The sequence below is a fragment of the Primulina huaijiensis genome, chromosome 15 (genome assembly GCF_012295235.1).
Source record: "Primulina huaijiensis isolate GDHJ02 chromosome 15, ASM1229523v2, whole genome shotgun sequence".
In the NCBI taxonomy this organism is placed as follows: Eukaryota; Viridiplantae; Streptophyta; class Magnoliopsida; order Lamiales; family Gesneriaceae; genus Primulina; species Primulina huaijiensis.
In genome coordinates, this window is record NC_133320.1 from 651,117 (window position 1) to 663,684 (window position 12,568).

General features: G+C 36.4%; 3 protein-coding genes across 6 annotated transcripts; all 3 read right to left on the bottom strand.

Annotated features, from left to right (window-relative positions):
• Positions 1-423: 423 nt before the first annotated feature.
• Positions 424-1,418, bottom strand: LOC140958527 (expansin-A13-like). Its single transcript, XM_073416010.1, has one exon. It carries the CDS (start codon positions 1,277-1,279, stop codon positions 488-490), a length of 792 nt encoding a protein of 263 aa, XP_073272111.1. The 5' UTR covers positions 1,280-1,418; the 3' UTR covers positions 424-487.
• A 338-nt stretch (positions 1,419-1,756) lies between these two features.
• Positions 1,757-5,909, bottom strand: LOC140958485 (kinetochore protein NUF2 homolog). 3 transcript variants are annotated; one of them, XM_073415941.1, is made up of 11 exons: positions 5,682-5,908; positions 5,165-5,383; positions 4,981-5,071; positions 4,694-4,873; positions 4,451-4,540; positions 3,361-3,468; positions 3,163-3,216; positions 2,855-2,969; positions 2,622-2,779; positions 2,435-2,530; positions 1,757-2,107 (listed from the first exon to the last, which is right to left on the bottom strand). In XM_073415941.1, the coding sequence occupies exons 1-11, from the start codon at positions 5,879-5,881 to the stop codon at positions 2,057-2,059; spliced, it is 1,362 nt and encodes a 453-aa protein (XP_073272042.1). In that variant the 5' UTR covers positions 5,882-5,908; the 3' UTR covers positions 1,757-2,056. The 3 variants fall into 3 exon arrangements, with proteins under 3 accessions (XP_073272042.1, XP_073272043.1, XP_073272044.1); XM_073415942.1 differs by lacking the exon at positions 3,163-3,216; XM_073415943.1 differs by lacking the exons at positions 3,163-3,216; positions 3,361-3,468 and having other exon boundaries at positions 5,682-5,909.
• Positions 5,910-6,574: 665 nt separating this feature from the next.
• On the bottom strand, positions 6,575-12,119 carry LOC140960413 (uncharacterized). 2 transcript variants are annotated; one of them, XM_073418664.1, is made up of 5 exons: positions 12,001-12,119; positions 11,576-11,747; positions 10,177-10,392; positions 7,984-8,203; positions 6,575-7,571 (listed from the first exon to the last, which is right to left on the bottom strand). In XM_073418664.1, exons 2-5 carry the CDS (start codon positions 11,701-11,703, stop codon positions 7,305-7,307), a joined length of 831 nt encoding a protein of 276 aa, XP_073274765.1. In that variant the 5' UTR covers positions 11,704-11,747; positions 12,001-12,119; the 3' UTR covers positions 6,575-7,304. The 2 variants fall into 2 exon arrangements, with proteins under 2 accessions (XP_073274765.1, XP_073274767.1); XM_073418666.1 differs by lacking the exon at positions 12,001-12,119 and having other exon boundaries at positions 10,508-11,747.
• Positions 12,120-12,568: the final 449 nt, after the last annotated feature.

Below are 12,568 nucleotides of genomic sequence, written 5' to 3' on the forward strand. Positions count from 1 at the left end.
TGTTCTAGGTTGACAGCGATATCACATCACATCACATCACATCACATCACATCACACACACACACACACATCCTTATTTCCTCATTCCTAGTAGTTGGATGAGACCAATTGGACTCCTTCCCTTATTAATTCAAGTGGGCATAAACAAGAGTCCATATTATAAGACCGAGTTTTTGGCTAATTAAATTATTGTGAAATTAATAAATCTGCCAAAAAATAACAAATTTAAAAACTATACCAAATTATACAAATTGGATAGTTTGATGCTAATACATAGCTAGTGTTTTAAGTGTTACTCCAACGACTACAAAGTAAGTTACATGATTTTTTAAATAAAAAATATGAATAATTTTATAATTTCAAATGTATTTTATAACTCGATATTATCTAATATTCATTTATATTAGGGAGGATGGCGAAACATGATAAATCTTGTATTAAATTACATTACGAAAACAACATTGTATAGTACAACCCAAGAACAAGCTTAATCGAACTGCTTGCCTTCAAACGATTGCCCAAATTCCCAGTTCTTGGGAACTGCACTGTAAGATGTGATTGTGATTCCATCGCCACTCGTCATCTCGAATGAGAGAGGCTGATTCTTCAAATCCGCATTTATGTGCCAATTCTGCCCCCAATTTCTCCCCATCGGAAGCCACCCCGTTATCGAGCCCTTTACTTTCACCGCCGCCACGTCGCCTCCGCCAGCGACGTTGGTTATCAGCACCGACAAGAATATCCCGGCGCCGCTCAGCGTGAATCTTATGCCTCCTTCTTTCCTGCATCTGATTCTGCGGTACTGAACGGGCATGTTCGAAGCTTTCCATATCGCTATCTTCTCGAAGGCCTCGATTGGAAGGACAAAATGGGCATTCGGTGGGTTGCATTTTCCGCCGCCGTCCGCGTCGAAGCCGTAGTTGGGGGCGCAGAAATTGGTGGCCGTGACGATTATGGACGTGCCGGGGATGCACCAGCGGAGGTCCTCCACGCAGCGGAGCTCGAAGCAAGCGCCGCAGATCTGACCCTTCTCGAAGAGAATAGTACTGAGGGCCGCGGTGGCTTTTCCGTAGCCGTTCTTGTCCAAATCTCCATATCCACATGCTCCGCCGACGGTGTCCTGGGGATCTGCGGTGGCGTAGTAAGTGGCGCGAGCGGACTTCCACTCGGACTGTTGAGCAGCGGGCGGGAAATAGTGGGAATCTACAAGCTTACTGTGCAGTAAAAGTAAGAAAGGGAGTGTGAAGAGGAGGAGGAGACGGCGGCGGCGACCTGACATCTCGAACCGTTGCGGCGGATGGGAGAGTTGCAGCACTTGAAGTAAAGTGAAGCAAGCTTGCTCAATGCTTTGGACTTGGGAGAAAAAGTAAATCGACCAGATTATTAAATAATCACATTAAATATTTGTGAATGTCACGTTACTTGTACTCTACATCAAATTATTTTTTTTATTATTTTTCGTATATATATATATATATATATAATTTACAAATAAAAATTTTTTTTTCCAGAAAAAAGAACAAGTAACCTTGTAGCATGGTAGTAATAATTCTTTGAATATTTGATCGATAGTAAATATTTGAAAATTATATTTTTTTTGTTTCTAATTAAAATTTTGAGACATATATGTTCAATTTTTAAAACTTTTCCCCATATCTTTTTTGTTCTCAAGTTAAAATCAATCTTAATTGTAAAAGTACTTATTTTCCACTTAAACCGGAGGGTCAGCAGTAAAAAACATATGTTGATCGAAATATGAGCAGAATTCTAATGTATTAAACAGCATAAAACAGCTATATTTGTTAAACAAAAGATATATAGAACTCTAACATAATAAATAGTTCCACAATTTAGCTCGATGAGAGTGTAATATTGTCTGACAAATGTCCTCAATTCAAGAGCTCTAAAGACATAACTAGCATGACAATGATAAAGAAATCTAATATTGGGCGTGAAACCGATTCCTACGATATTGGCCAGCAGAGAAACACAAGAACAAGTTGCACCAAGAACAAGCTTTGTAAGACTCCATCGAAGAAACTACTGCAGAATATATTCATTCAGGGGCAGGCAGCAAGTTGCTTATCAATTTTGAGTAACGATAGAACTGCACAGACAATTATGTGGCGTAATAATCAGCAGTTAGATGTGCAAAAATAAAAGTGGAAATGAAAATATATTTAAAAATCCTTATTAATCGGGACGAAACAATGTCGCATCAGGTGGTGTACGGTAGAGTAGCCTAGTTTATTTCCAGAAGTGTTGAGTTATATGCTGCATTAATGACAGATGGATTTGCATCGGTGTTGCGACAAAACACTTGGTTTATGAAAAGATGTGGTGTATCGGTTTGTATAATCTTTTCCCGGAAACAAAAGCAGTAGAAAGATATAAATAACAGATGCATCAGTTTAAACATAAGAGTATCTTGTACCTCGGTCAAAATTTCATCATATTTTTTGCTTAATTCTTGCATTTTAGCTCCATCATCCTCCTTAACAGAACTGATCTTTGAAACTATAGCATCTGCCTGAAAAAACTCCGAGGCAATTAATCATTGACACTCAGAACCACTTCATCGGTATACCGACTGAACTAGAAAAGTAAAACATTAATAATACCTCAGCAACCATGAGCTCTACTTGTCTTTGTCTTGATTCCAAATCACGTCTGTTTGATTCAACTTCCAACTTCACATTACTTAATTCTTTGCCTACCTCCTCATGGTTAAGAGCTCTCTCCTTCTCAAGCTGCCTTTTATTTTCTTTCGACTGGTCCACTGGAAAACATTTTCGACTTAGAAACCACATGAAGTACAGAACGCAACAATTCAAATTAGTCAAACCATCGCTACCTCTTGCTTGCAATTCAACAAGTTTGGCTTCAAGCGACTTATTTAACACTCCATCATCACCGAGCTTACTTTTGAGAACCTTCACATCTTTCTCAACTGTCTTACCAGAGTTCACCTGTTAAAGGCCAAAATATCAAAGACTAAAAATTTCACATCAAAATAAGAGCTTGCATTCGTCCTGTGGGAAGGAAAATATTTTGGTCTTGTCCTTTGGATTTCTCAACCATTAATGACAAAAAACAATTGAAAGGAGGAGAACAAGAATATCATTGACGCAAAGATTAGAGTTAGACGAAGTATTGACAAACCTGCTCCTGTATGGCTTGCATCTGAGCCAAGTGCTTGTACAATTTCTTGCAAGCCTGTCATTTGATTATTATTGATCAGGTAATTTTTTTAAAAAAAGAACTAAATTCATAAAGTAACAATTTATAAAATGTCAGCAAGCAAACATACACGTGAGCATGAAGGTCACATATGCAATTTAATATTAAAATGAAAAATACCTTAGAATAAGCCTCAACCATAGTAGTCTTATCCCGATACAATTGAATCGCTGCTCTTTCAGCATCTTTTGTTTCAGTTTTAATCAACTTTTTCTCTTCTACAGCCCTCTGTCATTTAAAGAAATGAATTAGTGATAAAATAAAAATAATGAAGCCAAACCGAAGGATGAAAAGGTAAGGTTAAAATAAATGCAATGCAACCATCCCAATTCAATCTCATTTGATCAAGAATGATGAGTATGGTAAATGGTAGATAAGACGAGGGAAAGGAAACAAGAAGGATGAGTATGGTAAATAAGACAAGGGGACACACAAATAATTTCCATCTAGGCAATATCTTCAAAAGAACTTTATACTGAAGGTCTTCAATAAAATGATTAATGTACATATATAAAAGAGGAGAGCTCAAATTCAGGATGAGGAATGATCATTTCATGATTAATCACAAGTAACACTTTTTATTAAAAGTATCCATGATTCATGATAAAAGCATAAAGGTAGAAGAAAGCTTCCAAAAATAGGTTAATATGTAAAATGGCACAAGGAAAACGTGTTCAGAACTCTCAGAAGCCACATGGCAACAGCTCAAGGCCACAACAGATGATAATGTCTAGGAAAAAAATGGTGCATGGTTATCGTGTTAAATCCTTCAATGCATGAGGACATTACTCATTCCACACCACTAAACATCATTCTGCTTTACTTAATATCATCCGGAGTGAGGACCTCTGACTAAGCAAAGTTAATGATAAGACATTACAGACAAAGACACAACACAGTAAATGGTAGCACCACTATCAATACTCTTGTGTCCTTTCAAGCATCATTTGTGCAATTGTGCCAAAGAGAAAAAAATTCAAGAGAGTTGCTGGGTCTTTGTCAACCTCATCCTGCATCACGCAGCCCAAGTATAGCGACCCCACTCTCCTACAGGAAGGATCCACTTGAGTGTTTTGTCCGGATTATTTTTGTCGGGAATGAGTGGAGCCCGGATAAAAATTTCTAGCACTCTCTTACAGAAATCATGTGTTCCCTGAATCTGGCTGCAGAACTCCACATATTTAGACGGCAAGAAAAACAGTGTTCATACCTGAAGCTTGTCCGGTGACTGGACTATTTTAGATCGTAAATTTGCATTTTCTTGGACACATTGGACCAATGCGAATTCAGCATTAGAGATCTGTCAAATGTAAAAAAAATCGAAATCACACTGGCCATGCATGTAACTTATATTATTTGAAGAAAACGAAAATTCACATCAAACAACCAGAATCTTGGCATTAAATTAGAACTTCCAAAAAAAGACAGATAAACATTACATCAACAGTCAAACCTTCTCATCACTTTCTTTGGCCTTATCCTTCAATTTTTTAGTAGAAGCCTTCAAGGACCTTTGATGAGTATTAAGACTTGAAACATTCTGACGCAATTCATTGACTTTAGAGTTTACTTCTTGAACAAGTGGCAACTCCTTTTGTCTAGACTCCTCACATTCTGATATCTCCGCATTCAACTGAAGTGGGATATTAAGAAATAATTCAAATTGGAATAACAGGGAAAAAAAACCACACTAGAACAAAGCAGGAAGGCTAGATAGTAGATACACACTCACTCAAGTACCTGGGAAATTCTTGCTTCCGCAGCTAGTTTACGCTCTTCAAAAAGATTAAAATCACTTCCAAGAGGATTCAATAGATTTATCTTAGTCTCTCTGCATCACAAAACGTAAAATGAGAAACTAGAAAGATGGCACATTTTCTGAAAGAAAAAACACCAGTCTAAGAACCTAGATTTCTTTTGTCACCTATGGAGATAGAAATTGAGCAGGGCACTGAGAAAGTGCTCGGTGCGATCGGGCTCTGGCTTTATCAAGTCCTTTGGCGTGAAGGATTTGGGGCAGTTGATGGCGGTCACGAGCTCGCGAATCTTGTTGTACAAATTCATGAGCTGAATCGAATGCACATGGGTGTCCGGATTTTCCAACTGCTCAAGAGCACCAAACTCCATCTGCCCATAATCTTCCCTGTGAATTTGAATGTTGCGAAAAATATAAAAACCCATAGGCAGAAGACTTAATTTCCTCGTACAAAACACTCTCTTATCCTAGTATCGCGTTTAGATTCACCAAATCGGATTGGTGGAGCTGAAATTGATAAAATTCAAACAAATTTTGAATGAAAGTCCAAAATAAACGTTCAATTCCACAGTACAAACAGTCTACCAGTAAACATAACTGTCTCAAAATAAATAATAGAAAATCTACTCCAAATAAAAAAACAACAACAACTACTTAATAAGATTTAGGTTTAGCATTTGCTAACAGTAGAGCATCGACATGGACAAGGATGTGGGTGTAGACATTGCAGATGAAGTCGGGATCGGGGTGGAGGAGGTCGGCTTCGGAGACGGCGGCGATTTGGTTCTCGGCCAGAACCGCGATGATTTCGTGGCGAGGGAGCCTGGGGTATTCAAATTTCGACATTTCTGACCATGAAGAGATTTCGCGCCTCGATCTCCCCATGTGTGTGCGTATAAAGATTGGGCCTCAAGTGTCTGGCCCTAATTCAAAAGGCTCATTTAAATTGAATTATTGAGATTTAATGTAAACTTTTTTAAATAAAAGCTCCAAGATAGTCTATAAATCGAATTATCCAATTTTATTTTATTTTGCCCATTCGAGCTATCCAAAACTTAAGGACTAGTTTGATCATCGAAGGATGAAGTTGGTCAATAATCATTAGTGCGATTTTTTGACCAACAATATTTCAGACAAGTCAGTCTCAGAAAATTCGTTCAGTGCGATTTACCTAACGTAATTTGTAGATTACTACTTTAGCATATGACATATTTAGCGCATATCAAAAGATAGACGTTGCGAGCTCCATAATTTAAAATAAAGTAGTTCGATCAATTACTAATCAAATTTCATGCAAATTGGATTTAGATCAAGAAACTTTAGTAGCTAGCTATTTGATATATTAACATTCAAGTTGTAAAGAAAGTGTTGGTATATTATTATTCAATGATAATGAAATACTATAAAAAAAATTCCTCAGATATTTACAAATTTAATACTAAAGTGTGTATCATGCACGTGTGCTACATTGAAAGCTAACGTTATCAAAGTTCTTGCTTACTTGACGCAAATGTAACAAACCAGAAACCAAAGTCGCACGCTTTGATGAGGTCCAAAACTCATGCATGAACCATTCACGACCAAAACAAAACTTGCATTTCCCTACAAATTTGCACAAAATTATGCCAACCAAATTACAAGAAAATCCACATTCATTCTTCACAAGGAAATTTATAAGCTTCAAAAAAAGGTGATTGAAACGGCACTCTCCTTTATCCCCTTTTCTGCCTCTCAAATCTTAGCATCAATCAGTGCATTACTCTTCCTTGTATATTTTCTCTTCAAAATCCCTTGGCATTCACCTTACAGACTTTTCATGCCATCTCCCACCTGCAAGTTTAAGGGTTCCAGCAGCTCATTTCATAGAGCATGTTGAAAAAAGTGTATGAAAGATCTTCCATCGGCCCTCAGTCTTGTTTACCTCTTTCAGTTCATCAAATCCCACCTGATAAATCTCTAAATCCATCCAAAGCCAAATATCGAAACAATCCTCTTATACTGTCGTAAAAGACATCCTCAAAAAGAACAAAGTGAACCCCAAAAACATCACAATCTTGAAACCAACACAATTTTTTAACCACACCCAAAAAGGGGAGAAAACTTTATATAAATAATCGATATAGAAGGATGATCAGTCAATATTCTACATAGATTTTCCCCCAAAGTACTTCAAACCAGCACAGAGAATACTTCACATAAAAAGGGAAAGGGAAATGCTGAGGTGGCACGGCTTATCCTCAATGTCGATTTTTCACCATTAGACGGTGAAAATTCACAGGACAGACATTATCACAGACCCTAGAAATCATCATTTCAAACCTAGGGCAAATGACAACTTTGGTCGAGATTTGTTCTTGCCCAACAATTTCATTTGATTCGCTCGGTCCTCCTCTTCTTGCTTTTTTTTCCTTCGCAGAGCCTCTTCTTTCTTCCGTTGGAGCTCCACCAATTCTTCATAGCGCTCCTCTTCTCTTATCTGCTGTTCTGATGCTTCTCTTCTTTGAGATTCTTCCACCTTCCTCCTGTTCTCTTCCAGTAATTGTTCCAGCTCTTGTTTTTCTTGTCTTGTTTGTTCCTATATACGCTCATGTATTAGAATTACACACTTTACTAGCAAACAAAGTCAAAGAATAGTCGCATGCAAATGTAAAAGATCACAAAATACACCTGGATGCATCAACAGAGTCAAATTGAATTTGTAAATACCAAGCATCACAAAATTATGTGAATTGAGTAAATTACATCAAGAACGATCAGATCAAATGCATTAGTAGTATCTTTGCCACAAAGAGCAATTTTTACCCCTTTATAAATAAGTGTATTAAGCCAGATTTCGAAAAAGGGGGACAATAAGGTATGACTAAGGTACATTCGTTATAATCACAGCTGGCTAGCTTACCAGGCAATCCGGGGAGGAGCTTTCCATCCCCCCGAAGGGTGGCAGCATAGAAATGTGCATTTTCAGTCAACTGAAGAATAAAGCTTACCTCTTTCTGACGAGCTTCTGCAAGAGTATATTCCTTTTCTTTTTCAAGTTGAGCTGCAACCTCAGAAACAAGTTTCTTTCTACCTTCCTTTAGGAGCTCCTCTATTTCAAGGTTCACTTCCACAGAATACAATCTCTCCTCAACTTTCTTCTGAATTGCCTCCGCTACCCTCTTTGTAGTTTCTTCCTCCACTAATTTTAATTCTGCCTCCTGTTGACGCCTGGAAAGAGGTGAAACCGTCAAATGAAAAATTGCAAGTGATCCAACATCAGATGGGTCAGTTCCAAGGATATCATAAGCGTTCAAAGATAGAGATCACTTTTTTTCATAGGTGTAGAATATGAACAAGATTTCTTAGCAGCTATTGGCCTTCTGATTTTCCGTAATTCATAACTAAAATGAACGACAAACTAACCTCCATGTCGAAAAAGGCATTAGACATTCATGCTTATGCTTTTTAAGCAGACCTCTAACTGATTCCCGATCCAAAATATTTCAGTTTCATATCTGGTGAACAGTAGATTAATGAGGAATCAAAATAAACATTACCAGAAATATCCTCCAATTTATCCTGTCGAAAAGAATGCCAAGTAAATATATACAGGTCTTAATGCTAGATTGCTAGTTACAGAAGTACACTAGCACATCCATTTTTGTTTAAAGAAAATGCTGATGTTATTCAGATACAGCTCTTCAACAAATAATTCAAGTAATGACAGCAGATCTTGCATTTAACATTAATAAATATGAACAAAATAGTCAAGCTAAGTCTTGAAATCCAGTCAAATATTCACACTACATATGCTTCATCTTCGTCAAGGATTATCGTAAACACCAACTTTTACAAGATACATGTGTAATAAATAAACTAACAGCCAGGTCAATTCAAGTCCAACATAACTTGAAAACCGAAGGTAGATTTGACTCGCAGCCTAAGCAACCTGACACAGAACTTGTATATAACCCACTGAAAAAGGGTAATGACACTAATAAACATATATATTAATATTCATCGTTTCAACAAAATAATTAATCACAATGGCGCAATGTTGCATTAATGCAGCACAGTTTCTGAAAGAAACTGAATATATAAAGGAGAAAAGGAACACGAGAATTAATTTCATGCATGTTTTGTGAATCGTAATAAAAGTTGCATGTAGTTGAAAGAACTGGGAGAAAAGAAAGAGATATCAGCTAAAATAACTCATATTTACTGCAAGCTACTTTTACAAAACTATTTAACGACAATCCCATTATATCATAAGAACCATTCTGAAATAGTGAAGGATAAACATATATAGGATCAAGAAACAGATTCAGGATCAACAAACAAACGAGAAAGCGAAGATTCCCAAAAACCGAAAACAAATTGCATAAGAGGGTATAGATCATTAAAACCGACTCCCTCCCACAACATAACCAAAATCTACCATTATATTCACATGCTATTGACAGAAGAATTAATTCGAGAATTTAACAAGAGAAAATAGGAAGATAAAGAGGACATACTTCTCAATTACTACAAGGAAGTTTCAAAACTCATGGCAAGTATCAAGATAAGAAATATAAAGTACTGCCAATGACTTGGATGTCTATAGGTAAAGCAATTAGTTTCTGCCATTGACTCAGATGTTTACAGGTAACGCGATTTGTGTGTCTTCCACAATCAATGTCGAATATTACAAGACAATTAAACTTAATTGTTATCCATAATAAACAAAATATCTCATCTGTGAAACTGAAACCTCTATCTTTGGGAGAAACATTGGATAGAAATGATTGTTTATGTTAAAAGGTCAAGGAATGGGTGAAGATGTGTTCACTCACGCGGTGCATCAACAACTTCCATCTAGCAAGAAGTTAAATATTACCTGAAATTGTGTTGCTTCTACAGCAATCAAAAAGAGACAAAAAAAAAATGATTCATATTAAAGTTAATTAAATGGTTTAAGCAAAATCCCTAATTAAATGGTTTAAGCAAAATCCCACTCCCGCAACAGCCACAGATTGTAATTTCTTCCATTGCAACTAAACATAATAATTCATAATTCTTAGTGTCAATCACGTGTTTGTGCAGTCATAAAAGTGTCCAGAATTCCATGCAAGCATAGACAACGGTAAAAAAATTAACATCAACCAAAAAGCGTAACAAGGAGAAGAACTGGAGAAAGGTCTGAAAGCTGATAATGATACCTCTTCTTTTCCTCTTCTTCTCTTAACTTTTCACTTGCATCTTTCGTCTCTTTTAAACCAGAGATTACACTGGGAGAAACATTTAAGGAAGATACAGAGGTACTATTTTTCTGTTGTCTTTCATTGCCCTTCAGTGTAGGAGATCGACTTTTATGACGTTTTTGAGAGCGGGAGCGATTTCTGTGACGTTCATAAGATAATGAACGACTTCGCCATCTGTAAAATACAATAAAACAGGTGACCTTGAAGTAAAAAGAATGTTCCCTACATGTTTCTGATTATGCTCTTTCAAGACCCAGCGCGTGATACGGAAAGCATATGCAGCAGTTACCTCAAATATTGCAAAGAATAAACTGTGTGCACCATCTTTTATCATTAGAAACTGCTAATATCACAATCGAGCAATGAAAGAACACCACGTCAGCACCCATCACCTGTGGACTTCCCAGATAGAGGGAAGGCATTGTTTCTTTTCTAAAACCAACAACAATGTTGACTATCTCCTTCGTATTAAGTTTAGATATCTTATGTCGATAATGGTAAAATCTTTTGAGAGAATCTCCATCATTCATAGCATTAACTATGACAATATACGGTTTAGAAGTTTTTATCGAACTGACAAAAAATTAAACAAGACTTGAACAAGGGCGACAGTCATCAACTCAACAACCACAAGCATGTAGCATATCAAGGTGCTGATGGAAGGCGAAAACTCTCATAGGCAGCAAATTGCACATGGAACACCAAAGTTAGAAATTCCATAGGCAGCCTGTAACTTCATCTAAAAAAAACAATATGACGTTTATCATATAAAATTTATGACAGTTCAAGACATTATCACCCAGAAAAATTTCTCGGGTGGTTAGAAAACTTTACAAAAGAGATAAAAATTCGCTATTAAAGTGAAGGCTTCAAAAATCAAATATCACATGTACTGCATGCTAGAATGACAAGAGGCCAAATTCAAAATTAAAAAAAATGACAAGACCTCTGAATATTTAAAGACAGACTAGCTGGATCAATCATTTTTTATGCACTAACTGAACATTTACAGCTAATTTCAATTATAAATATATAAGCAAATAGGTTACTCTGTTATTCCAAGGGCATAAACTCGTGATTCATTCGATCCTAAATCAACATTTGAAACCATTCCTTAACACATAAAACACCACTGTTTCAAAAAACTTTAAGGTTGTTTTCCCTAAAATACTTGAAAAACTTTTGAGCAACCACATTTGTTCGTAGACAACAAATCAATACAGGGTACCCCAAAACGATAGTTAGATATTCATCAGAAAGTATTTGGTGCCTCTTCGTCCGTAAATAAGGATAAACCTATTATAGAGAAATCGAAATAACAATAAATATGGGGCAAGTACGAGTAAAAGGGTATCACCTGCTCCGAGAATAAGGAGATCGGCTTCTGTCTCTGCGGCTGCGACGGCCAAACCTAACCGGTGATGGAGACGGAGAGTATCTCCTCCGATGCAACGGCGACCTAGATATGTCCCTATCTCTACCCATCCGAAAGATACCACTCAGTGACGCGACCAAAATCAATTACTCGTCTGCAATATCAACACAGATTTAAAGACAGAAATACAAAAGGACACCCGCAAATTGTCGTAATTTTCGTAAGCATTAATGGCTTTCTCGATTTTTAACAGTCAATTCAATACAAAATTAGATTAACAACCTGTCACAAAATAACAAAAGATATGTGTTCAATTAAAACACCGTGTTTTAAAGAAAAGCAAGAACGAACCCTAAAAATTGGGAAATTTTAGAGGAAGAAATCCATAATTTGGAGAAAAGAATTACCGGAGAGGAGCGATTCGGTAAAAGATTGACACAGGACACGAGTGACGTGAATTGGGTTGCGAAACAGGACCCAACATTATATTTATTAGTGGATTTCCTTAATAGAACCCGGTCCTTTTAATTGAATTCGTATTGTAATATTTAACTAACGAAAGATAGATTTAGATTGATATCTTAGTAGAAGATATTATTTCTTGGAACTGAGATTTATTTGTTTTTAAGTACGTACGTAATCCAACAAGAAATTTTCTTACCTGCTCAATTTCTAATGAATCAAGAAAACCATTTGTTTCGGTATAAATCGTCATTATCTGTTCTTTTACCGTGAGAGGGACTGATTGGGATTGTTTAAGCAATTCGCGTAATCGTTGACCTCTTCCCAATTGCTTATGAGTAGCTTTATCAAGATCTGAAGCAAATTATGCAAAGGCTTCTAGTTCATATCTAACAAAATTTTTTGTGATTATTATAACTAGATTTTGAATTCGATATCTCGTTTTAAATTTGAGATTTTGATATTATATGAGATATAAATCATTTGTTGATTAACAATATTTCAATATCTTTT

Bases quoted from the DNA above. Each gene is read 5' to 3' on its own strand.
- LOC140958527 (XM_073416010.1), bottom strand. From the start codon at position 1,279: ATGTCAGGTCGCCGCCGCCGTCTCCTCCTCCTCTTCACACTCCCTTTC.
- LOC140958485 (XM_073415941.1), bottom strand. From the start codon at position 5,881: ATGGGGAGATCGAGGCGCGAAATCTCTTCATGGTCAGAAATGTCGAAA. The intron at 4,541-4,693 runs GTTTGACTGTTG...TACATTTGACAG, and splicing joins CCAAAGAAAGTGATGAGAAG to ATCTCTAATGCTGAATTCGC. The intron at 2,108-2,434 runs GTACAAGATACT...TTGTCTGTGCAG, and splicing joins ATGATGAAATTTTGACCGAG to TTCTATCGTTACTCAAAATT.
- LOC140960413 (XM_073418664.1), bottom strand. From the start codon at position 11,703: ATGGGTAGAGATAGGGACATATCTAGGTCGCCGTTGCATCGGAGGAGA. The intron at 10,393-11,575 runs GTGATACCCTTT...TGTATTTTACAG, and splicing joins TCTCCTTATTCTCGGAGCAG to ATGGCGAAGTCGTTCATTAT. The intron at 7,572-7,983 runs GTAAGCTTTATT...GAGCGTATATAG, and splicing joins CAGAAGCTCGTCAGAAAGAG to GAACAAACAAGACAAGAAAA.